The 27,355-nt window shown below is 41.6% G+C and overlaps 1 protein-coding gene across 2 annotated transcripts in view; it reads left to right on the top strand.

Moving 5' to 3' along the window:
* The window catches only part of VEGFD (vascular endothelial growth factor D), a 391,659-nt gene that overhangs the window by 184,428 nt on the left and 179,876 nt on the right, over positions 1-27,355 (top strand). For both annotated transcript variants that reach the window (XM_085622323.1, XM_085622322.1), the window contains exon 2: positions 18,960-19,161. In XM_085622323.1, the coding sequence (XP_085478449.1) occupies positions 18,960-19,161 (202 nt within the window). The remainder of the gene's footprint in view (positions 1-18,959; positions 19,162-27,355) is intronic.

Genomic DNA, 27,355 nt, shown 5'->3' with positions numbered 1-27,355 from the left:
ATCTTTCTAAACTCTCATAGACGAGGGATAGAAAACACCATACTTAATACTAACACTTCTAAGACTTCGACGAAGATCAGCAAACTCTTTACGGATGTTAACATTCTCCTTAGCAAAGCCTTTCGAATTAACAATTTATTTCCATTAACCATCAAAGATGGAATGTCTCTTGCCACCTTCCATATCAGCACTAAATGATGATGACTCTAAACTTTAACTATCATTTGGCGTGTTTTTTTCTGGTAAGGACTGCGATGAGAAGGAATTCTATGTGTCTCATCCATCTCAAATTTTTCTGGAAATTGTATACGTAAGAGATCAAGTAAAAGATTTTCCAAATATAACCTGCAGTCATTGCCTTCAACATCTTCCGGTAATTTACATATGCACAAGTTATGTTACCGATTACGATTTTCTAAATCAAGCAACAATTTTCTCATTGGCACTATCTGTGTTGTAAGAGGCATGAGGCTGTCAAGTTTTGCTTTATTATCCTGAATTTGTATTACATTGTCTGATACTTTGATTGAGAGACTAGCCATGTGTTTCCGTACATTTTTAATGTCTGAAGCAATAGTATCAGTGTTAGAGCGAACAGCTTGTATTTCTTCAAGTAATGTGGATAAGGATGATTTATTAGTTTCCACAAATGTTAATTTAACTGGTGGGGGTGTATTTTGTTTACGTTTAGCATGGACATTTTTTCCTTCCAAATTTAAATAAATAAATAAGTAAATGAGCAGAAGACAGGGTGCAAAAATAAACAAAAATTATTCCAGTAGAATAAAATTCAGCAATATTGAGCTGTGCAGTAGCTAAAACCAGCAATGGGAGTTGCCAAGGCCGCAGCCACGCTCTTTCTTCAAAGCGACTATACCCTTCTGACAAGAAATTGAGCAGTACCTCAAGACAGACACCGGTGAAGGGAGAAATGGAGAAAACTCCCTTAAGCAGCTGAATTGATCAAACACAGCGCTCTAACTTCCTAGTCTTGAAATGTTACGGCAACTGGAATAGGCGGTAAGACTAGCCTAATTATCGTAGGAAACTGGCAATTAAGGGCATTCACCGCCGCGATTCAGTGGGAGGGGGCCATCTTGGTTTGCTCGCTCGTGAGGATCCCAACCAAACCTGAGAATGAGGACAACCCTATTAACGTGGATCTCCCTGTACTCACTTAAGCCTATTTCTCAAGAAAACTAGGGGGTTTGCAGTTGACAGTCCTCTAGTCGTCACTTGTTCACTTGTTTTTACTCCTCTAGGCTCTGTAGCGACATTTATTATTCATCAATTAGGAGGGGGATCAGGGTGGGCCTACCTGCTTCTGTAGCGTTCCAGAGCAGAGTGTTAACAACACAACAACAGTGTAACACAAACAAACTCAAACCAGTAAAGAGAAGTACAATAATTAAAACACACAAAACACAGCATCCGCCCGACATCAACAGTGGCTACAAAAGGAGATCTTTAGTCCCTGACATGAAGCTGTTGAAGATACCACAACAAGGTTAGGTTACACTGCACCACTAGAAAACCAGGTACATTGATGGTATACTACTTACCAGTTGCAACACCAGTGGCTCCACATACACCCCTCATTTCTGCATGCACACAAGTTGTAGGTTATCTTTGATGATAAACCACAGCTATCCGTCACAGGGAACATGGAGCACATGACAAGCAACTTACTAAGACTCGGGCAATAGTAGCAAGAAATGTACACTACACTAATAATGCCAAATGCTGCCAGCATCACACGGCATAAAAGTGAAAGGGTTACCAAAACAGACACAAGCTAAGACCGAGGGTCAAAAGACCAGTCCCTCATAGGAGCACCCTCCATTGATGGCCCATGCCTTCACCATGATTTAAACTCCAAACCGCATCAATATGAACATTATACTAGGGAGCATTCCTTTAACATAGAATAATATAGTGATATTGGGAACAAATGCCCTACTTACACACATCATTTCAACTGTGAATTAAATAGTGTTTACCATTGGAAAGAAAGAGTATCCAATCCCTCCTGGATGCAATGTTCTCCACAAATCCACCAAGTTGCATTGGTTTGACATACTTAAAGTGTCTAGGACCCTACCACAGAAACTTGGGATCTTTGGCATCTCTCTCTTTTTCTTTCAAGTATATAATTGAAATTACCTCCTACAACTATATAACAGTCAAGATTCTCAACTGGTTAATGTCATTCAACGGAAGAATGTTGCATGAGCTATATGAGATGTGTAAGAGTTCTTAAGGATTATGTTTCACATGTTAACTGACCTCTACAAGACTACATTCCTCCCTTTAGCATCTGCCTGTATTATTGCTTAGTAATTTTGAAAGCAACATTGTGGTCTACTTATATGAACACTCCTTGAACCACAAAGAAGATTGTGTGACTCTTTATAGTAATCCAGATCAAAAAAGTATTTGTACTGTGGTCTAGGGTCAGTTGCATGAGATCTAGGTTTGAGAGGACCACAGCTGCACCATTTATGGATGAGATTTAGTGGAGAACATCTGCAAAGTTCTCTTCTTGTTTGAAATACGTCACTTTAGAAGGGCGTCTGTATTTTTTTTAGTAACATATATTCAAAGGCATTAATCCTTGGGTAAGACAGAATAGCAAGTCAGCCAAACCTCTCAGCCACGAAATCCATTTTCTTTATCCTGTCGGTTGCCCCTCTTCCTAAAATAGGTACCAGGCAAAGCTATCATTGAAAAAAATATGTGTGTTTTATTTCACTGATTCATATATTTTTCTCAACACCTATGATAATTCCAAACAAAACCAACTTTAGTACTGCCCCCGCAGTAATATTCCTGTTATTTTATGACAAGGTGAAGAACATGGAGAGTAACAGAGCGACAAACCGTTGGTTCTTCACCTTCTAGGAAAACTCCAGTTCTAGCCCATTGGCATGTTACTTAAAATGCACAGTCAATTTTTCCCCAAATGCTAATCTTTAATGTTTTGCTATTTGCAATCCCAATGTAGAATCCACTTTGAAGTGTAGAATCAAAATGTTAAACTAACTCTTCAGCGATAACTAATTCACCAGCGCAGCTTTCTGCGTGTCCATTATTCAACCTTGTACATCAATTTAAGAGGGCTAGAATTTGATACTGGTGCCATCTTTGTTTGGCACAACGCTCAGTGGTTGCCAAAGATCTGCACTCTACCAAGATAACACTCATGGGGCTCACGGAGGTGTCATTTCAGCAGGAGTCCAAACCTGATTGTGCCATGCTATTCAACACTCCTGGTATCACCCCCATTTGTCTCTGCCCTTTCAAGGTGTTTGTAGGGTGCTCTGACATCCAGATTTTACATTATCTCTCTTTAGTCTTGACTGGAATTGTGCCACAGTCACTACTCAGTAGCCTATTAAACCAGGACAATGCAGGAGCCATCTTTGGTTAAAAATACTCTCTATTTTTAATCAACAGAAAGGGGCAACATTGTCATGATACAAACACAATTGCCTTCAGTGTAAATTGTGCAATATCTATTTGCCTCGCTAACAAGGAACTCTCAAGGCTTCAAAGAGAGTAAACCCATGGAGTCTGATGTTTAGTCCAAGCAGAAATCATCACATCCCTATTGGTTTCAAAGACCTCTACTCTACTGCTTTCCTGTGAAGGAAAGAGTACTACACTAAACTCTGCATCACTCGTAAGGCACTTTCCCACACCCTACTGGTGACCTTAGATCATCTTCCTTAACCAGTCTTGCCATTCAAATGGCAAAATCAACTTTATTAGACGCAGAGAAGTTATTTATCTTCAGCAAATGGCCCTTTCTGTTTGAAGCACTGGTAATGATGAGTTTTCCTCACTATTTATTTCCTGTATCCGGATATTATCTACTAATAGTATAGCTAACTGTAGGGTAAACGGAGTAATACCATTAATGTTTACCAATGTGAGGGACAACTGATTGGACTGCCCACTTCACCCATGATGAAAGACTTTAATTGGGACACCACATGGAATGACTGAATTTCTCTAATTACAGATGATGTGTTCCTGTATGTGGCTGATGCAGACTATTCAATAGGCAGGCCATTATACATCATTAATGTATTTGATGATTTTTCAGGTTTTGGGTTTAACTGGAGGAAATTCATTGTATTTCTAGTCCTAGAATGGACCCCAAGGGTGAAAGCCAAACGCCCCTTTCAGAGAAAAGGACTTTAGGTACCTAGGAATATGGATTAGTAGAGACATGAAGGCTATTCACACAGGTAACTTACACATGTATGTTTACTCTTACATTTTTGAGTAACTTTACTACTTTTGACTATTCACCATTTACATGAGTAAAGTTATTCAGAAGTGTAAACTGACATGTTCCTGCCTTCTAACACAGCCAATTTGCCAAGAAGGAGCAGTAGTAAGTTCAGTACCACACATGGCCAACCACTGATACTGCAACACCCTCCTACAGAAAATAATGGAAGCAGGGACCTAAAGTAGAACCCCAGAGGAAATAATGTTAAATTAAAATACTCATTAATTTAATGTTAAAAAATGAAAACATAATTAAAAAATAATTATAATTTTATAATAAAATATTTGAATGACCTTTTTTACATTAAAATAAATGTAACTTTATTTTTTTTAATTATTACATTATTTTAAATGAATACTATACATTACATTTGGTAATGTTTAATACATGATAAATAAATATAAACAATTTATTTTGAGAGGAATTTTTAAATTTTTTTAATGTAATATATTTAAATTAATTAAATATTACATTGAAAATTAGGTTATACTGTTGTAGCATTGTTTTATTTTGTCCTGCATTTAAAATAAATAGGAGCTAGGGAGGCTTAACTGGTATACACCCATACAGAGGAATATGCAACTACCAAGCATATTCCACGATCCCTTGTTTTCTAAGGAGGGAGAGGCAGGGGCCTATGAAACTGACAGACTTTTTCAGGGACTACACTTGGCATCTTTTGAGGAACTCCAGGCCAGATATGATTTTAGCACAAGGGATTTTTTAAAGTATTTTTAAGTACGCAATTTTCTGCATAGGAAGGCTTTTGGTATAGCTGGGTTCCCTAGGGCAACTATGCTAGACTTGTTATTAGGTGAGGCTGATTGTACGATTAGCCAGCTGGATGCATGCTTTAGCGCTCACATCCCAGATGATCTGGAGAAACATAATACCAAATGGCAGCAGAGACGCATCTCTGGGGATCTCAGTTTTTATTAGCCCCTGGAATTGAGCCATACTGTACTCAGTTCTTCAGGTTTGCAAGCCCAGCAATATAAAACAGTATTTGACTTATACTTTACTCCATCCAAGATAGTTATGTGGGGGGCAAGGAAGGTATACACTGCCCACGATGCCGTGCCCTGGAAGAAGATCTGATCCATATGTTTTCTACATGCCCTCAGCTGGATGTATTCAGATCACAGAGTTTTTGTGGGGAATCCTCAGCATCAATATTGCTTTGACCCCTCAAACTTTGCTCCTCACGATACGGGAGGCAGGTATGGATAGAGATGGGCACTGCTTAATTAAAGTGGCCATGGCAGTTTGTCCTATGTGCATCGCTTCAGCTTGACTGGATGCCCAGTTTCCCTAATTTCAGCAATGGTGAGAGCAGTTTTGTCCATCTTTAATCTGGAACTAGCATTCTATGAGAGTAAAGGAAGAAGTTCCAGGCAGAAGGGGAAGAAAATCTGGGGGGCCCCTGTCAAATTGGGTTGATGCATGCCGGCTGGTCTCAGATTCCTCTGTAAGATGACTTACTATTGAGAGTAAATAAATGTATGCACAATCTTTGCACTTTATGGCTTTTTTTGCACATGCAGAAAGAAATTTGCCTCCCTCACTGCTGTAAAATGTGGCATTGTTAGGTGGGGTTTGAGGACCACTTTTTCACAGGCCAGTTTTTGGCTGGCTACATTAAAGCAGTGACTTGCCTCTGATTTTAAACACCTTTCACCTCTCCAACTCACCTGAATTGCACCCAGCTTAAGACCGTCAGGCTGGTGCCAAGCTGTTTGTTGGGGCAGGAAGGAGGTGTTGGTGAATGGCAGCAGAAGGTGAAAGGTAAATGGGAGGGAACAGGAGGGGACTGATAGGGTGTTAAATACAGCCATTGTGACACATTAAAAATGATTAGAGCTCTGTGAACCTCTCTGAAGATTGATGCCCTGGTTCTTGGTCTAGCGCGCCCATGCCAAAGCTGGCCCGTCCCCGCAAAGATACACACTTATAAGCATGCTGGGTGACATACTCCAGAATGTGTAATTACAATGCCCCTGTCACAGGAGAACAAAATGTATGTGAAAAACTACAACCTTCCAGAAAGCCATGCACAACATGCTGTTTCTCTCTCTCAACCTAAGTGGCTCACTTCACACACAATAGTAGTGTAACATTTCTCACTCCATCCATGGCAGGGGCACCATATCCCCTTCATGATTAGTGGTATAGCTCCAAGACATGCCGTGCCCCTTCTTTGGCTGTAGGTAACTGAGACATAAGGCAACAACTAATGATGCTAGTGTTGCAGCGCGGAACATCAAATTCCCCTTTTGTCACAGACCAAATACCTCAACGGCAAATTCACTCATATACATTCATTGGTGGGGCTCATAACACCAATACTCATACTCCGTTGATCTGCTTTCCTAGAGGAATAAGCTTCCAAACGCTGACATGAAAGGAATACCTTTACCTTACCCTAAATACATTGACTTCAACCCTAAGATATTCCTCTCATAAGGAGATGAATCATTTAGTTGTTATCTATGATTTTAGTGATTAAACTCAACTATCTACACACTACTTCTTTATCTTAATTCACTTCTCCAAATAATCGACACAACACATTTGTCAATTAATCAAATATTCTTTATCTAAGAAATATTGCAAAAATCGTTAGAAATCATCATCAGCATTTCAGAGCATCATATTGACCTAATCTGGCTAAAAGTCATCCTCTAAGTCAGTCAGGTCGCGGAAAACTCTTTATTCAGCAAAGTTAGGCCGCAATTTTAGTCTCTCAAAGATTCAGGATAACAGCTGTCCAGCAGTGTCACCGTCCTCTCCGTCAGCATAACGTCAGGAAATCGAGTTCATCAAAGAAGAGCAAGTTTTTTAGTTCAATTCCCTACCTACTTTTATAATGAAAATAATGTCAAAAAGTATCAAGATCGAGGTTTAGAAAGTCCTGATTGGTTGACTTGGGGTCGCGTGGTAAAGTTCTCAGGGTGTCCATGTAATGAACTCATCGCACTTGCTGGTTCTGGTTTTAAATCGTTCATTGTTTTTGCTGCTGGCGAAGTTCCCGGAGAGACCTTGAAGGGTACATGTTCTCCCGGGGTCAGGTCCAGGCCACTGCTGCTGGCGGTGACGCCTGCGCACTTCACCCAGAACCTCGTGTTGTCAGGGCAGTCACGTTCAACGTCTCGTTCAGCCATCTTGTCTAGGCCGAAATGGGCAACTTAAGCAAAAGAAACACAAAAACGTAATTAGTACATAGAAATGGCTAATAAAATGTTATCCCTTCGCTAATGCCCATATGTGTGTGTAATTATCTAGCAGAAAGCAACACTCAAGGCGGTTTATACTCACTTAATAAAGCACAATTCACAAATACATCACCAAAGCAGCATATACCATGCAATATCTAATTTTCTACTATTAGTATGCGTACTCAAGTTATTTTACAATTAATATAGCCATGCAAAGTGCAATTCCCACGTGTAATTCTTCTGTTATTATAATTGATAAGTATTTCACTGCAAACCAATTAATGCGATTACTATTAGTTAATTATTCAGATTAATATAAACATGCAGAATGGGGGGATTATTTCCCCATGTCCCTCAAGGGGCCATCAAATTTGGTCTTTCTTGGACACCTGGCAAGGAAGTGCTAGGTGTGCACCAAAGACTGTTGGTTAATAATACCTGTGGGAGGAATCTGCTTAGGAACCTAAGCACCCACCTATATCCGGTAACTTGCCTTCAGGGTTGGTAGCCATTAGTGATAACTCTGTGCTTATCGCCAACTTACTCTCAAACAAAGAACTGCAGTTTAAGGTCTGGTAAACCTCTATATCCTCTGTGCTTCATTGTGTCTCTTGAGGACCGAAGGCTCAAAAGAAAGAGACTTGTGGAGTCTCATGGCCAGTTTCTCAACCAGGTCTATTACCTGACTCTCCTGCTCTCAACTACTACAACCTTTCATCCATGGATGATGTCATGTCCTGTCCCTGGCATTCATTACTGGATTGAATGGAGTAAGTCCTGCAAAGCTGAGTACCTGCGAGAACCATTCCTATCTCAAATCCTAGCACTTGTCTCCACCCCTGGCAACTAGAAAAATCCACTCGTATGCATCCTTGCACTCCCCATCAGAAAACCAGATGACAGATCTATGCCCAGTCATCCAAGAACACATTACCTCATCATCATTAATCATCATTATTCTTCCTGGAGGAAATGCAACACTAGCCTATTTTAGGACACCCAACAAATGAACATGCTGCAGCTCTCCTGCCACCACATCTACCCTCACAGATACCTGTAGGGATGGTGGGCAAATAATAATAAAACAAATATCAATCTGATTGAAGCAGGAAGTCTAAAGGAGAAACAAATACAGCCCAAAGGGACAATGAGGAAAAGAGTACCGCCAGATGTTTTGAATGGAGGGATAGCTTTTCAATAGTTAGTAAGAAAGGATCTTATACAAGTCCATTCTGTAGTATAAATACCATGAAAGTATGCCCTAGTAAAAAAGAGCTTATGGTTAAGAGAATCAAATGTAGCCAATAGGGTCACAAGCATGTATTGTAAAATGCTGCTACAGTCAGCATGCATTCTGAAATCATCTGTTGCTGACTCGATCACTAATTGATTTTAAGTGCGGTTATGCTTTTTTCTGACATGCTGTACCACAGTTATTAATATAGGGTGTAGTGAATCATACAGCAATGGGGATAATGGTAATAAATGGGAACTTCTGCCTTCTTTTCAATATATTATTGATTCCTTGTGTAATGTGAACCCAGAGGGTCTAGTTGAATCGTTGTATAACAACATCAGCAACAATTTAGATGATATTGCCCCTATATGATTATAGAAACCTAACTCTGTTGTTATCATCCTTTTTAATCCTATAATTTTAACAGGTCAAAAAGATGCAGCATAAACTTGTACTCAAACTCCATATGCTATCTTTGTGCTGTACGTAGAACTAAATATCTTACTTCTTAATGCACATCTTGGAATTAATCAATCAAAATCTTACATAAAATCACTAAGTCAAACTCGACCAGCTTTACCAGTTGCACTAGAGTTCTCCACAACTTCTTCAAGAAAAAAGATCCAATCAACTTTCGGGATCCATATGTCAATCCCTACTCAACCATATTAGGCAGCCAAATATTTTAGACTCACTGAATTCTTTTACCCACCTAAGCCAACAATAAGTCCTCTGAGTGTCTGAGAAAATCATAAGGGGCTATTCACAAAGGTAAACTTACACATGAGAAAATCTACACTTGTAAATTTACTCTTACTCTTTGTAATAAATGTAATACTTTTGGCTATTCACCATTTTTTAGGGTAAATTCACTACAAAGTGTAGACTTACATGCCTCAAACCCCAAAACCTGGTGGTGGGACCTAATTTATGAGTGTAGTTATTGCTTGTAACTTTTCACATGAAGGCAGAGATCTTTGCCACGGGCAGACATCTTGCTATTGAAAAGTATAAGGAAAAGCTACATTTCTTAAACTTAAAAGAAATTACTAAAGTATTTGATGTTAAATAGTATTGCAAATTCATTTAATATTTTTAGATTAAATGTAGAGCAAAATAAATGCTACAGCACTAGTAACTTCATTTTGAATTAGGTATCTAGGTAATTTAAATGTATTCATTTAAATTTAAAAAACTTTAAAAATATGTTTTTATGTATGTATTCTGTAGTAAACAACTTACTAAACATTATGAATGGAATTATATTAAAATATTTTTCAAATAAATAGTTATATATATATATATATTTATATATATATATATATATGTGTAAACTTAATTCGATTTGATAAATCATAAAAGCATATACATAACAGACCATTCATAAAATATCTCACATGGGTACATTTCATTAAAACAGGCTGTGCAAGGGTTTCCAACAACTTAATACGAACATTTAGCCTAGGAAATGTGGAGGAATAAAAAAAAAGTCAATACTTCAGTCCCCCCTTGTCACTCTTAGCCTTAGAGCAGCTCTTAGAAAGTTGACCACACAAAAGTGAGTAATAACATCAGCTTACAATTTACAAACAACAAAGCTATACGTGCCTGTCTAAATCTGGTTTTCCTTAAAAGACCCTTCAAAAACATTTTTCTAGGGTGGGCGTGATATGGGCAGAGAAGGACTAGATGAAGGGTATCCTGTGGAGACCTATTGTCGCAGCCACAGGGCCCTCTCTCCTCTGGGTTTATAATAAAACCTGCCGATGCCGCCAATAAATGATGAATAAAATTTAGTCTAAAACGAGTAATCAGGAATCTATTGTGTGCACTCGTCATTAGTGTTAAATATGGTTCTAAACCCTGGGTTGTTTTTACTAGAATATAATCTCTCACTGTATGTTTAACAAGTTCAGCGGCTTCACGTTGCGCCATGGCAAACTTTTAGTACAGAACTTTGATATCACCCTTGTCCTTGGTTCTTATTGTATCTGGTTTAGAAAACAGATCTGCATGCCCTAGTTTGGTAAAAGAATCCCTGACATATTTTATCCAGGGGATTTTCATCGCATGGTCTAAGGAGAGGCAGTCCTGAATTACGGGCCTATTCAGACCCGCCTCTGTGTTTATCCAAATCTTCAGCCAGCATAATAGGGGCTTAACTCCCACCAAGTCTGAGATGTATTTAACCCCCAGTTCTTTGTGTACAATAAATGCTGGGATACTGTGTGGGACCTTCAGTAAACGCCTCAAGTATTTGTTCTCCTCTCTTTGCAGACCAGCAGTCTTAATGAATCCCCACACCTCACTTCCATACAAGACCTTGGTGCAACAGATTGAATTATATAGCTTTAAGATCATGCCCGGGTTCCAACGTCCGAGCCTGTGTGCAAAGTTTGCAATAGAACCTATAGACCCGTTCAGGGCCAGGCACTTTTCCTCTAATAAATGTTTGAAATTCAGGTGACCATCAAATAACATGCCCAAATATGCAAAGGCTGGGAATTTACCTACGGTATATGAGCCTATGGAGTAACTATACGATTTGCTTGGCTTCTTCCCCATTTCCATAACATACGATTTTGCAAGATTAGGAGACATATCCAGGTTGTCCATAAACTTCACAAAACCATTAATTAAAAGCTGCAAATCATGTGGGGTACGGGCAAGGAGCACCTCATCATCTGCGTGAAGCAGAACCGGGGTCACTGTTACACCTATTCTCGGCATATCAGCATTAATATCGCGCAAAGTGGTGTCTAAACCGTTAATATATAGGGTAAACAAAAACGTCGCTAAAATACATCCTTGTCTGACCCCACTTGAGCACTTGAAGTGCTCCGTTACCTTCCCATCCTGTGTGTATCTAACAGCAGCTGGGGTGTTAGAATGCAGCGATTTGAGAATATTTATTATTCCCGGGTCCACACCGAGATCACCCATTATTGACCACAATTTACTGCGGTTCACGCGGTCAAAGGCCGCGGTGAGATCCATAAAAGCTAAGTCTGGTGCACCAGACTTAGCTACTGTATATTTTGCTGTAAAGAGATACAAGTTAAGGCATTGATCTACAGTGGATTTCCCCGGCTGGAAGCTGTATTGGGCATCCGTAATAATTTGTGTGGCCACTGCCCATTCCATCAGCGTATTTAAAATCACCCATCCCAGATCCTTCGCTGAGACATCTATTAGGGATATGGGGCGATAGCAGTGTGGGCTATCGCTGCCGCCTTTCTTACATATTGGAACTATAATGGCAGAAGACCAAGATGCTGGCATTGCTGAGCTAATTGCCACGTTTAATACCCTGGTTAAAAGAGAGGCTCTGATCTCCATATTACAACCGAAGAGTCTGGTGGGATTCCATCTGGCCCTGGTGCCTTGTTCCTAGTCAGGCCCTCGATTCCTAAACTTACTTCATCCAAGAAGAAGGTAACATGATTAGTGCTTAGTGATGCAGTTGGGGTCTGCGTCTCATCCTGACTGTGCAGGTGGTTATACAAGCCCTGAATATGCTGCTGCCATCCGAGAAACAAGGGTTAGTAATAACTCTCCAAAAGCGGGCAGAGTCCTTCAGTTCCGCCGCCTCAGTGAGCTCCTCCCAGGCTGTACGTTGTAAATGGCCCTTTCTCCCTTTGACAGCTAGTTTATAACTTGAGCGGCAAGCAGCCACCCGTTCTCTGTCCCTTGGAGTCTGCTTGAGTGCTACTTTTAACTCTCTCAGGGCCTGTGAGCATTGGCTATCAAACCACCATGGGTGGCTCCCGCTGTGCGCTTGTGATGAGGACTTTAACAGGTTATCCACCAGTTTTGCGATGTTCATAAAAGCCTCTAATAGTTCAGCCCGTCCACTCCTAAATCTAAGCATTTCAGTATTTCCTGATAGCCTCTATCAAATAGGAGAGTATTAAAGGAAACAGTACCCACCTGGGCCCATCTCAGCCTTCTGCCTTGGTCCGTCACAGCTATTGCTGAACCCCCTTCCTGTCTATTTGATACTGGTAATTGGGACTGAGCAGCAAGTACTAAAGTAAGTGGGTTATGATCACTAAACACACTGTGTTGTATATTAAATTTTAAAATACCCCTTTTCAGTAAAGGGGAGACAAAGATAAAATCCATATACAAGTGACAACCTCTCCCTTTAAATGTAGAGGGAACCAGACTACCCTTTTTGTTAGCGATCACGTCCATTGTGTGGGTTAACCCATAGAAGTATAAGAGACCAGTCAGTTCCTGTCCAACCTGGGTATGCTCCAGGTGCGGTTCTTTTCTTTAATGGACAGGCTGACCAATCACCCTGTGCCACCCTCAAGTGTGGGCATAGCTGACAGTTAAAATCACTGACTAAGATCAGTTGAGATTGGGCCAGCCCTTTCCCTCGTGTGTGCTCCAGCCGTGTGTTTAGTTCATGGAGAATGTTTGCGCCCTGCGCATTTGACATTGCGTTGTAAAAATGTATTAATATTATCCTGAATATATGATTCGAGAATTTTGAATTTTTGCACAGCATTTGTATCCCAAGCCAAGTTCTTCCAGCTGTGCTGTATTCTCAAATCTATAAACATAATCAGGCCCCCCCTTTGCTCTGCTGGCTACCGATCTGACTGCTGGGCAAAAGAAGATTTTATATCCTTCAATGAAAAAGTTTTTGCCTGTCTCCCAAGTTTCCTGGAGACAAATTATATGGTACTACCTCATGTAAGTGAGCCATTGCTCCTCCCCAAACTTGCTAGATAGTCCTGCTATATTCCACAAGATAATTTTTAGGTCTCCCCCACTGCTCACCACGATAGAATCTGCCGGTGCAATATTACTTCGCGGGGTGGTGGACCTACCCCCGGGATTTATATCTAAGTTATTAGGTTCCCTGCACTCCACAGGAGAAAGTAATGTTCTCCCCATATGAGACTCCACACTCTTCTCTGCTGTGACAGCATTGGCCAAAAGGATATCACTGGCTCTACCCCCACCCTCTCTGTGATTTAGTCAGTCGATATCATTCAAGTCCCTCAATGGTGCAAATGCATTAGTTACCGCCACAGGCTTTCTGCTCCACCCGATACCCTGGTTCAAGCCAGTGTGGCATTGTGTGAAATTAAGGCTAGGCTCTGGTCTGTAAAAAAAGCCCAAGGGTAGTGGTTTAATGCTAGACTCTAGCGCGAATGAACCAGCTGAATACGAGAGGATCCCCCACGCCATCTCAGGGTATGTGAGCGTGACAATAACGCAGTCTGTACAAAAACTTTCCTTGACTTGCCAATCCAAGACACCCTCCTAGCCACAAGGATGTGCCGATAATCTTTAATATTAAATCTAGCATACTTGCACATCCAATGCGCCATTTTGTTAATTAGCTGAACAGTGGGCTCCTCTTGTGCATTGTTGTGACCTGGCACACCTGTCAAAACCACTGTGTACGGGCAACTTGCCGGGGGGAGATCTATTAATGGGAGCTCAGCGTTATAAGGGGCGACTGGCATATCTTCCTCTCCCAATTGTTGTCGGTGTCCACTATCCCCATTCGAGGCCTTATGCAGATTCTCCAATTGGACCTATTCGGACTCTGCCTCCACTGCCCTTGCATCCCTTGCAACCTGGTTCCTAGATTGAGCCTTAGGGCTTGTAACTACAGTATTGAGTTGGGGGGTATGATTTACCCTGTCATTTACTGTGTCAGCTCGGTTATTCAGTCGGGAATCAGAACCCATTACAGGTAGTGAGGAGGTAATCCTTGTAACGTGCTCTCACCCTTCCGTTGCCCCCGAAACTATAAATGGTACCACTGAAGGCTGGACAGAATGATTACAGCAACACCCCCCTATATTTGATGAGTTAGATATTGTATTAGATGATATACTATTACGCTGTTCAATCAACACGAGTTTCTCCTCATTAGACCGTAATTTACATAATAGAGGGTCCAAGAGCACAGACATCAATGTCTCAAATCTTCTCCACTGCTCATTATTGCAATTGGGAATGGTAGGGCTGGGAGGTGAGTCCTGTAACGTAGGATGTCCTGATGACCCTTGTACGTCTACCGTGGCCGTAAGATCTTGATTTAATTTGGGAGGTGGCTGCTTTGATCTGGGCTTCTGCCTTGGCTTCTGGAGAGCTCCACGCCTTGGCCGTTTTGCCGGTGGGTCGTTAATAACTGATAGTTTCGATCCTGTCCCATCCCCCCTTGGGCTAATCCTTGGATGCTTTTTAGATCTGGTTGTGACCTCTCTGGGCCCAGGCTCCGGTGATGTTAAAGTTACCAATTCGGCCATAGGAACAAGAGGTACTAGTGGCATAACCTCTGAGGAGCGGGACGCCTCCTGCATCGACATGGTACTGCTTCCCCCTGCAACCATCTCCATGCCTGAAGTGACTACTAAAATAAGTGGGTCTGCGTCTAAGATCACTGTCGCAGGCTCCACTTGCCCCCCAAGTCCGTTGGCAATTGCCGCCACATCATGCAGGTACACGGCATCTGTATGCGCATCTGCGGGAGATTTAGCCCTGCTTATACAACCTAATGATGATCTTTTGTGGGTTGTAACACTATCCAGAGAGAGTCTTTTTTCCGTTAGCTGAATTTTGTGCATCAGCACCGATTCCTCCCGTGTCAGAAAGGCGTCAAGGGTCCCCACAAGGCCCCCTCCTGAGTATGTGAGAACATCCTTACGTTTGAGCCGCTTAGCCATTGAGTACTAATTAACCAGTTACTTTGAAATAGTGAACAGTACCTTAGACTTATAGATTCTGTGCCCCTGGTCCGGTGACAGAGGGTGGGCCTAGCCCGGCCTCCTCCGGGCTCTGACAGGCGCGGACGGGCCCACCCTTGGCCTGGGCTTTGCCCTGGCGCGGCCCACGTGCGTCCCGTGCTGCGGGAGCCCATGAGCACTTTTAAAGCACCTCCTGGAGCAGGATGATGGTGCTGGTGGCAGCAGCCGCACGGTGAGGCTGGGGTCGGTAGTCCTGGCTCCACTCCTCTCCCCTCCAAGCAACGAAACAGCAAGACGGCAACAACAAAGACTGGGCAGAACGGGCAAATAATTAGTTACATTCATTTTTAATTTTTCAAAAGGTTATTCAGATGTTTTAAAATAAAGCAACTTACTTATTACATTTGTAACATTTACTTAAATTTTCCTCCCAAAGCCCCTTACTCCTTCTTAAACCTTAAACTCCTCCAACGTAGTAGTAGGTATTCACATTTTTCCATCCACTCTCTCCGTCCCTCTCACATTTAATACTAAAACGTAGTATGCATGTGCAGAAAATACCACATATAAAAAAGATAGGAGAGCCAGAGGTGGATAACTCTACATGTAGGTTTGTGAATAGCATTTTGTAGTACCTGAGTACTACAAAAAGCAGTTGGGAAATAGGCCCTAAATTGACCAGTCTTTGAACACTGCCTGATAGAATACATTAAAAATTTGGTGAACAGATTAGCACCTGACAACACAGAACTGTTGAATGTGTCTATCAGTCTTAGATTAGAAACAAAAGCCTTAAAGTATTCAACCATAATCCTGTTATCTAAAAAAGTCCCAACCACCCTACCAATCACTGGCACATTTCCAGTCTCATACTTGCTATAATTCTGGAACCCAAAATGACATCATAACTCACAGGTTTCAGACCTGCAAAGGGCACAGAAATCACAATGGCAGATATCCAAGAGGTTTGAGAGGAAATCATGGTCCAGCACACATCCTCCCTCAACAATATTGTGTAAATCAAATGTGCAGTTCCGAAAGTGAAGAGAAGTCTAGCAGGCCCAACCCAGGCTTTAAGCTCTTCTCACAGGTCACAGAGCATCCCTCTTAGGATGCACAAGCTTGTGCATCCTTAGATGTCACAGAAGACCTTCACTCACCCAACCGGTCAGGGGTCCTTAATCTCTTAGAACTGTTACAAGACAGCAAATCTTGCTCACTCGTACAACAACTAGAACAATGGGTCGGTACAACTGGATCAACGCTGCAGTGAATCCGGTTGCTCTTGTCTGAACAAAGCCAAAAAACTAAAAATGACAATGCCACATTTTCTACAAAATTTGTTTCAAGCAGTGTTCCTTGAGAGTCAGTCCTTTCACCTCTGCTGTTAATTGTATACATGTGAATTCTAGCTGCAGTGATCTCCATACATCAACTACAATTCCAAATGTATGCTGATGATACTTAAATTCAACATTAAACAAGGTAACACCAAGACCAATGTGCTCAGCTTTCAAATGGTCCTAGTCATCCTCATAATCATCATAGTAGCTTTATTTCGGTCTCCAGAATCATAAAAGTACAACAAACAGAGAAAAACCATAACAGCATCCTCACAAAGTTATTATAAGGATCACCAGAGATCACACACAGGTATTAAAAAGGATTTCATTACCATAGAGACTAAAATCTAAGTATGTATATGACTATGCAATTAAAAAACGTGGCAGCATCATACATAATACAGGTTAAAGTGCAATTATAAACCACTAGATGTGCGAGTGCGCTCATAAAATAACTTATAATATAAAAGAATAATCAGAATAAAAGAGCAGGGGCTTGTGCTGAGCAAATATCAACATAGGGGTGCTCTGCATCTATTTGAAAAATAAAATCACAAGTGCCACAGGATAAAAATTCTAGTGCTACCTTACTGACGTTCTGGCACAGGGTCTACCTTATAGCTAAGAATTGGTTCCCCCTAATACGGATTGTGCACATTTACATTAAGGTGCTATATAAAATATCATTGATAGGGCATAGGGTCTCACAATTCATAAATCACAAAGTGATCAGCTGATAAAAGACAAGTTAAAATCATGTGTAAATGTACTCCCAACAACATAGCATTCTCTTTGTGTTGCTGTACCAGCATTTAGCCAGTTCCTGGACTATGTGCACTTACTTCGCCTGATTCAAGCAGACATTAGGAATATAGCAACTGAGAAACCTGTCAATCTGCTTGTTTCAGTGCAGAGTATTGTATAAGCCTCCATATACATTGGCCAGCGCCCATCCTCCTGCAAAAGGGGTTACCCACTTTCTCCTCTGGAACTGATATGCGGGGCAAATGAAATGAATATGCGTTAGCGATTCTGTGGCCTCCCCACAGACAGGATATATGTCATCCCCGGGTGCAGCTCTGGACCAATTGCTACAACTTTTCTTGGTTGGGAGGGTCCTATACCTAAACTGAATATACAGTTTGCCTGCCAAGGGGGGGCCGTTAATCTATGGTAGGCTCATAACATAGAAAAGGTTTTACATCAAGGAAATCTCCTGTCAAAGAAGCTTCACTGGTTGCAATTGTTTGGGTGGTAGCAAATTCCCAATATGTTTCTTTTAGCCTGGTTTTTAAAATAAGACATCTCTTCAAACGAGACCCAAAGATTCACCATCCCAAATTTCCCCAGTAGCAATCTTACAGAGTTCAGCCAAAGAATTTTGTATACACATTCAGGGGACATCAGATCTCTAAGGCCCATGCAATATGAACTTAACTCTACTGTGAACCACAGTCGATGCCACTATAGTAGAAGTTTACATTCAGCTTTGTGGGCAATACATCTTTGGGCCAAACCCAGACATAGGGGAATCAACTGAGTACTTACAGGTAGTCCCAAGAGGGATCTAATAAACTTGTTTTCTACTATAGTTAGGATTTGAGTACTCACAAATCCCCAAATTTTACAACCATACAGAGCTGCATCTGTTATATATTTCTAGGGCTGGTGCTATACTTCTGGAAATTGTCCATCAATGGATTTTGGATATACATGCTGTATGCTGGATTAAGACAGACTGCAATTTCTGGAGTTGCAAACCCTAATTTAAGTTAGGTTTGAGTCTCACACCAATATAATCAAAATAGGGCACCTGGATCATTATGCTTTGTGAACTTCTTTCCCCCTTTGGTTACTGGCAACAAGCACGTTACAACCCAACTGTATTATGGTATTACAGTTGAGCGGCGACATTATTTCTTAGTTACAGGCAATGTACATCACCAGTTCCCTGTAATAAGGAAGTTAAAGACTGACTTTTATACAGGTATTGCATGCTCCTATGTATTTAGATGAGATATTATTTCTGATGATCATTATTTGGCCTTTACGCTGGAAAGCATACCATTATCAATTACACTATTGAGTACAAGTGCAAATTTGAGAGATACAGCATAGGCTCACACTAATGGGATTTTTGTCTTTCAGGGAATATCTCAAGCTGAGTTAGAACAGAGGATAAGGGCTGCTGCCAGTCTGGAAGAGCTCCTCCAGATCACACACCCGAGAGAGCTGAAGTTGTGGCGATGCAGATCCAAACTCCTATCCTTTGCTGGTGTAGATTCACGATCCACATCACACAGATCCACGCGCTTTGCCGCTGCATTCTATGACATTGAAATCCTGAATGGTAGGTGGAATTTAAGACTGTTGTACTGTATAGGTAGTACTGTACAACACTAGTCATGTGTTTGGAGTAAAGCATGAATCACCCTCTGGGAGTCATGGACATCAGTTAGAGTTAGCAACCACTGGCCTGTGTTTCCAATCAGTACAGATGGGTCGAGAAGCCCTCTTTACTTTTGGTAGTTTAAACTGATGACCCTTCATTTAGTTCTTAGTAGTACATAGAGGTACAAGAAAGATCAAGGGACAGAGGTGTTGTCGTGGTGGTCAGTTTATGCATGATGCCCAGCTTAAAGGCTTAATTTGTTTAAAATAATGTGTAGGGCCCTAAAGTGTTTCTTACGAGTCCGCCACTGCATTGGTAAATGTTATGACTGCTTAATAGCATGGAGGCCTGGTCTTGATACCACCTCATGTCTCTTTCTTCCATTACCCGGCACTTTCTGATTCTTTTTCTCACTGTTGCAGGCTCTTTTTCATCCATGCTTTCTCCATTTGTCTCTGGTATTTTGTCTCTCTCTTTTTCTTCCACCTTCCTTCTCACTTTTGTAACTTTTCCCCTGTTGCTCTGGGTCAAATTTGATGATGGACAAAGAAGTACCTCTGCTTCTGGTGTTGTCACCTGTGGGCTCGGTGACTCGGTGGATGGCTACCTGGGGCATGTGGAGGGTGGAGAGACCCTCTCGCAGACTCAGGCCAAAGGATCAAAGACACGAGGCCAATCGGAAAAGAAGAGAATGGAAGGTGGGGCTATATCAAAGAGGAAGTGCCACAGACCTTTGACTCATCTGCTTTCTGAATTAATCAGCCCAGGTCGTAATGGAGGGAAAAATGGAGATGGAGCCGGTGAGTCGGCAGAGTTAATGGGGACTGTGTGTAGCTGAATGGTGTCCTCAATTACTGGCTTGCTGAACCAGTTTTTTTGCCTGGCTCGAGACGATTGAGAAAAAGTTGGCAAAATGTAAGCTTACTATAGTAGAGCAGCATTCTGCTGCGGGACCTCACACCCTCCCCAAAGGTCCCCAACACGGCCTAACATTTTGCATAATACCTTGAAAGCTGCCGGAATTAGTACCCTGTTAAGCAAAGATCCTAAAGATAAAGCAATGGGAGTCAGGAATAAACCTGCGGGAAAGGAGCCTGAGCCGCATGACTATCCAACGGGTGCAAGAATTCCCAAAGAGCTACCCAAGGGCCGCCCGAAGCCTGTAAGGCATAGTGCAACTAACTTTTTTCCCCAACTCTCACCTGAGTGCACACCCTATGTCCTGGTAAGATGTTCCAGGCTTAGCATCGCACGTGAGAGAAAGTTATTCCACTTTGAAAAATAAAGTGCTACACTGGCTGAAGAATAAAACTGGCTGGCTGGCTGATTGGCTACCCGTGGGAACTTTTGATGATAAGAACACCCTGGATCGGGCTGGGAAAAGAGGAATCCTGTGGGGACTTTCACATCATCAACTTTAAGTCACCTCACCTGGTAGAATCCTTACTGAAGTCTTTCTCTTAACAAGGCTCCATTCAAGTACTTCCTTTGGGCTATTTCTTCCAATCAATGGCTTTTCCTCTATATTAAGACAAAGGAGTCCTTATCAGACAAAAGCTATTATTTATTAATTTAATGTTGAACCCCGGAACTCCTTTGAGCCACTGGCCACCTTAGAAAATCTCACAGGCTGGGGTAAGCCAGGCAGTCAGGAACATATCAGAACATAGTGGGGAGGAGGGCCCTCGTGTTGGAGATGGGAGCAGGTGGCGGGGTCCTTGAAGGCTCTTCCTAGTGCAGCACAAGGGATCTCTACACAGATTTTAGATAGTGGGGGTTGCTCTGAGGAACAAAGGCAGGGTTTAAGGCATGGAATATAGCTGGTATCCAGAACAAGCTTACAAACCCGGATCAGATTTCCAAAATAGGGAAAGGAAACATTATCTTACTGTGGGAAACATGGTCCCTAGTTGACTTTAGTGTTGAGGGGTATTACTCCTTTTGCGGCAGAGCTCTACCATCAAGTTCAGTGCGGACTAAGGAGGGGGGGTGGTTGGCTATTCTAATGTCGGTCAAACTCACAGGCATTTTAGCTAGCATTATGATCCATTCTGCTCATTATCAGAAAATTCTCCTACAGATTCCGTACTCATTCGATTTGATTTTGATTAATTTATATAATATTATATTTGATACTAGAGTAACGGAAGTAATTGAGGGCTTGGAAACCACGTTAGAATTCTTCTCTGAAAGCTAGTATAGGGAGACACTTATAGTTCGGGTGGGTGATTTCAACATTAAGTTGTGCAGCTTTATTTAACCCTCACCTTGCGGAGTTAGAGACAAGGAGGGAGGGGGCACCATGCATTTTTGTCACTTGTGAATTGGAGACTTCCTGAACAGGTTCATGGTCTCCAGAAATCTAGTATTCGCAAAAGAATTTAGAGGGAATGGTCCTCCGTTGCTCCTCACCTTTATGGGAGGTTTCAAGAGTAATGAGATTGATTTTTTCATCCTCTCCCTTGATTTGGTGGCGATTATATTGGGTTATGAGGTTTAAGCCTCATGTATTAGTTATCACAGCCTTTTGTTTTTGACTCTTGATTTATACTTGGTGAGTAAGGATAGGACTTGGGAGACCTTACCACCATACAATTCACGTTAAAAAGGTATAAGAATAAAATGGGAGACAATAAATAACGGGTCTTTTTTGGCCAAATAGGTTAAGGAAAATTAGAATTTTTTTTGCAATATTGAGCTTGGTGGATGAATCCCCAAAGCAGATTGTTGATGCCGTAAAGTTCCCTTTGCATGGCTGTCAAAAATGGCCTGGGGTGCAATAGATCAGTTAAGCCATCACCCCCCCTTTAGATGGTTCAATCATCAGCACACTAAGGCTCATAAGAAGTTGAAGGCAGCTTTATCTAAAACTCTTAGTGATAGAGAGGAGGATATGGAGGAGCAAAACTCCTACAAAGCTAATCTGTAGTCTAGGAGATTTGAGCTGAGGAGGGCCGCCTGGGAGGAACTGGGTAAGGCCGCTAGACTGGGGGATAGCGTCTCCTTTTGGAAGGTGGTTAACCAGCGCTTTTTTACAGGTTATGATAAACCAACTTTAGACACAGAGATCTCAGCTGGTGCATTGGTTGGCCATTTTAGCAATATTGGTAATACTGAGAACAGAGCTGTTAGTAATTTTAATCAAGAGGCTTATCATAATGCAGGGCTGTATGAGGATCTGAGCAACTCAATTGAGGTAAAGGATGTTATTGCTGCCATTAACCAGCGCCCAGCGGGAGAGGCCCCAGGACCGGAAGGGGTAAGTCTGGACCTTTTTAAAGAAAATGTTTTGCTGTGGGCCCCCATCCTAGCCAATGTCTCAAAGCCTCAATAAATAGGGATTTAATTCCTTCTTGTTCTGAAGCCATAGTTGTCTCTGACTTTAAGAAGGGAAACTGGAACCTGCCCGTATATTAACCATCCGATCTCCCTTCTGGTTAGTTCTTTAAAAAATTTGGAGAGGGGCCTTGCATCTAAACTAGAAGCCTGGCTACTGAAAAATCAGTGCTCATCAAAAGCACAGCATGGTTTCCGTCAAGGAGTCGACACTGTTGAGCAGTGCCTCAACTTACAGCTGACCATAGGGAAATATGTAAAGGCTCGAAAGGGTTCAATTTACCTAGCGTTTATGGACCTGTCCTCTGCCTTTGATATGGTAAATAGGAGGAAACTTTGGGAGGGCATTGCCAGGATGAGAATTGACCTGGACAGTGGTTCCCAGCCTTTTGACTCCTGAGAACCCCCACTGAGTCACATCTGGAAGCCGGAGACTCCCCAAGCAATTTGTACAATTTAGATTTCAAACAGTAATTACCAAAAAATGCACAAACAAGTACACACCAAACAAATACACAAATGACTAAAGATTTTATTTTTTATATTGAAAACAATATGCAAAGGGGGGCTTTGGGGGCTCTACCCCAAGAAAATTTGGGATACTATGATGCATTCTACAACACATTTGTCATTATATATTCAATTGTATTAGCTTTTAAAGAATAGTAAATGATGACCTTACTGTGCACCAGGATATGACAAACTTTGTTGGGGCTTTTCAATGATTCCCTCACTATCATCTTCCAACAGTGCCTCTCATCTCTCCATAGCCCCTCTGTCATATATATTTCATTTGTTTTATAGCACCTCATACCAGTGTAGGGTGAAGGAGCACTTCACACACATACATATGCAATGAATCATGCGTGTGTAAATCAGTGTAGAGAAAGTGTTACATAAGGCAAAGGCTTCACATGTCTTCCATACTGGTGGGCGTTTTTTTTAAGAGTGCATGATCTGAAGAAGCACAAACTCAGGATTCAGAACATAACACAGTGGTTAGCGTTGACTTTAATAATAATTATTTATTTCTACCCAAACAAACCTTTAGCAGCAGCAGAGTACTGAAAGACTGGGAAAAGAACATACCTTACTAACTTGCACCATGGAGTTTGGATGCAGCTCTTTGATGGCAGTTCATAGCTCACAGTGCTAGATTACAGTTGTAACTTATGAACTGCACAGTAACAAAAGATTCTGTGACAGAAGCAGTACCCCACTGAGCTATGCACATAAAATATTGTTCGTAAAATGCATGGTGCTCAATCTTTGCAGCAGGCATATTAACCATCTGCGCTACGATTGATGAATCCAAGTTGCCACTAGAGAAAACTCCCATCTCACTCCCGTTGGTACATTAATCATCGGAGTTATCTTGACACTTTTATTGTTGCCGGAAAACAGCAGGATATACAAGGAACTTTGCTGTGCTTTTAAAACTGCTTCCTGCATACCCTCCCGGAATGTGTCACATACCCCCTGGGGTCCGTGGTCCACATTTTGGGAACCGCTGGACAAGGACATAATAGGGCTCCTACAAAGAATGCACTGGAACACTACCATAAGAATTAGGTATGGCAAAGATAGGGAACTTTCTCAGAACATTCGGTCACACATAGAAGTTAGCAAGGGTGTGTCATGCCCCCCCCCTTTTATTCCTTATCTAAAATAACTATTTAGAATCCCACTTGACCAATGTAGGGAAAGATCCGCCCAGAAGTAAGTCAAAACCCCTGCCAGTTCTGCTGTATGAAGATAATGCTGTATCAATGGCAAGGACCACTAATGAATTACAATTTCTTTTAGACTGAGTTTTATAAATTTATAGGAGGTCTGGACCTTTAAACTAATCTACAAAAATCTGTCACAATGAGCATTGGCCCTAGAGATGTGAAAACCAGGCCGTTCTTTTTAAGGGAGAAGCAACTCCCAAGAGTGAAGACTATTACGTATTTGGGCCTTTCTTTTGGCCGAAACCTTATCCTGGCAAAGTTTGCACCAGTCTACTGCTGCCCAGACCCAAAAAGCTGTGGAGTCGGTCTTCTCTTTTGCCTGAAGGCTTGATCAAAACCGATATGAGAAATGACCAAGATTTACCAGAGTAAATTTGTGCCTGTGGCGACCTATGTTGTGAGAGTGTGGGGATCACCGGGCCATTACAGCAGGTTGAAAACAAATTTGTGGGTTGATTGCTGGCTGTTCCATCCACAGTCAAACCCTAACTTTATGTGCCTTTCAGAGCTGGGTCTGGCCCCTTTGGGGGATAAGATACCGCTGTTGTTATGTCCAAGGGTGCAGGGGAACCTGCATGTGTAATTTAAAAGGTATGTTATGGAGGATTGTCTCTCCTTGGATAATGTGTTTGCCTACTTAGCTACATTACAAAAGATTTTAAAGAGCTAGGCCAGTGTATTTTGCGGTTTGTATTCTCATGGCAAAAATTGTTTTTGACCCCAATTTTCCGTTGTTTTAACTCCAATTCTTACATAGAGGCTTTTGCACACCCTCAAAAGCTGGAGAACATGGAGATCTGTGTGGCAGTGGAAAACTTTGTTTGTCATGCTCTGGGGGTCAGAAATAAATATGAATCACTTTACATTTTCTTCCCCATTGTTTTAGTAGGACCTTCAGGGTGGTAGTTTTAATTCCAGACCCACCCTAGGATTTTAATTTGTTTTTATGTTCGAATTTGTCTTTTATCCTTGACTCAGAATGTGTAATAGTACCAATATGTTCTTATGAGTATGTTCTTTCCCCCCTTCTAATTTATATAGATTTTTTTTCTGTGCAAGAGCTTACTGAACTTGTGATATATATGACATGGTTTTTATTGTGCTTTTGTGACCTTTGCTACCACTGTCATTTTCATTAATCATGTTCCATGCTCGGTGTGTGAAAAGAATTAATGTGTAGGGCGTTAAATGTTGAATCTCAATAATGACCTGAATAGGCCCAATATTTAAAGAAACCGGACTGATACAGAGAACTGGTTTTCTTCAAAGTAAGGGTGGATTTATACACAAAATATGGGCAATTGTAAAAAGCGTGATTTGCTTGGATGGGTTTATTGGTAGAGCTGCCAATTGCAAAATACTTGCTAGTCTTTGGAAAACGCCTAAGGAAAAAAACATTTAACATTGTAAATTATATTGACATTCCATTTTATATTGAATTTGAAATTCATGTTTTATATTGTGTTCTTTCCTACGTGCCTCCTCATCAAGGGTAGTGGATAGTTTTCTTTTACTGGAAAAGGCTGTTCTTTGAGTGCATTACCAGGACATTCTTCAAAGAGCAAGTATGGACAAGTCCCTATAAAGAGTAACATTCAAAAGTCAAGATTTCAAAACTGTGTGTGATAAAAAAAAATCAATAAATAGTTAAAAAAGAAGCGTGCAATAAAAATAGATTAAGCATTCTGGAATTTACAATTCCAGTATCACAACCAACCTGGATGCAGATCTTCACGTGCTATGGAATCAACTACCCTGGTCCTTTGGGCTGACCTGCTTGAAGCAGTGAACACAATGCAGGTCTTATACTTCTGTGTCTGTCACCTGCCTTCAATTCCGTTGACAATGGAGAGCTTGTTTAACAACTTCGTGAGACAACAGGGGTGTCCTGCAAAGTCTGGGCTTGGCAAACTTCCTGTCTGATACGTAGAAGTAGGCAAAATATGAAGTTCTTCTTGCCATCAATGACAGAAGTTAAAAACAGAGTTCACTAGGATTTATACTATTAAGCCCACATTTTCATGATTTACAAAAGACCACTGACTGGGATCAGCCTTCACTTATACCTGGGAAACTGCCTTTACAACGCGGACTTTAGCATGCGTGCCGTTACCCCGCAAGCTGAACAATGCTTGCCTTAACCACGCACATCCCTTAACCACACAAAGGCAGTCAGCATTCTAGCTGTCTGAGCTGGCGGGGAGAGGAACTGGAAGGATGGCTGCAGGAAGGACTGAGACGCAGGGTGGTTAGTTGGGCTGGGGCCCGAGCAGGCTAGGTTTTAGGGGTGCGGGCTAGTTTTAGGGACTCGGAAAGTGACAGACATAATACCAGAGTGGGACTCAAACTGAACTCTCAGCCCTCTTGTCAGATACTCAAAGAGGTAAAGTTTTAAGTAAAGTTTTGGTCACTTCTTCCTTATGATGGCATGTTTGAGGAAAAAAGTAAGCACCTCTGACTTAAAGAGCAGAGATGATGTGGCGTTGCAGCCAGAGCTGCCGACATAGGAACTGGGGAACCATTTTCGGGTGTCGGCATTGGTTCACCGGTCTGTGATTCTAGGGAAATCACTTATCATCATGTGCCTGAAAAAAAAACCATCTGACTTTGTGTACTGCAACGAGTGCTCATGTACAGTGCTCCAATACCTTCAGGTCGCATTTGCGCTATATAAAGCTGAATAAAGATAATAGGGTAGGTCGGCATAACAATTGGTGAAATGTTAATCCTTGCACTGAACTGAACTATTCTAAAAGCTTTAGGCTTCTATGACAGTTGACCTCCAGTGCATGTAGCTGCAAAGACACTAATACACTCTGCACAAGTTGAAGAGCAACAGGTAGTAGAAAGCCCATACTGGCTGCTTGCATTCCTGACTTCTAAGTCGGTGGCCACTGGTATTGTGGGATTTACACAAGTTCCCCAGGCTTAGACTGACAAGCTAATCTGTGGGAGGCTAATCTGTGGGCTGGTAAGACCTCAGCTTTTGATTCCACAGCAACCCAACACCTCCCAGTCAATGGAACTGCAGTGAAATGCTCCTGCACAGAAGAAAGGCCGGCATGTGATTGTGCCGAGCAACT

This window comes from Triturus cristatus, chromosome 8 (assembly GCF_964204655.1).
Source record: "Triturus cristatus chromosome 8, aTriCri1.1, whole genome shotgun sequence".
NCBI classification, from domain to species: domain Eukaryota; kingdom Metazoa; phylum Chordata; class Amphibia; order Caudata; family Salamandridae; genus Triturus; species Triturus cristatus.
Note: the sequence above shows the minus strand (reverse complement) of the source record. Positions and strands in the feature narration are given on the sequence as shown.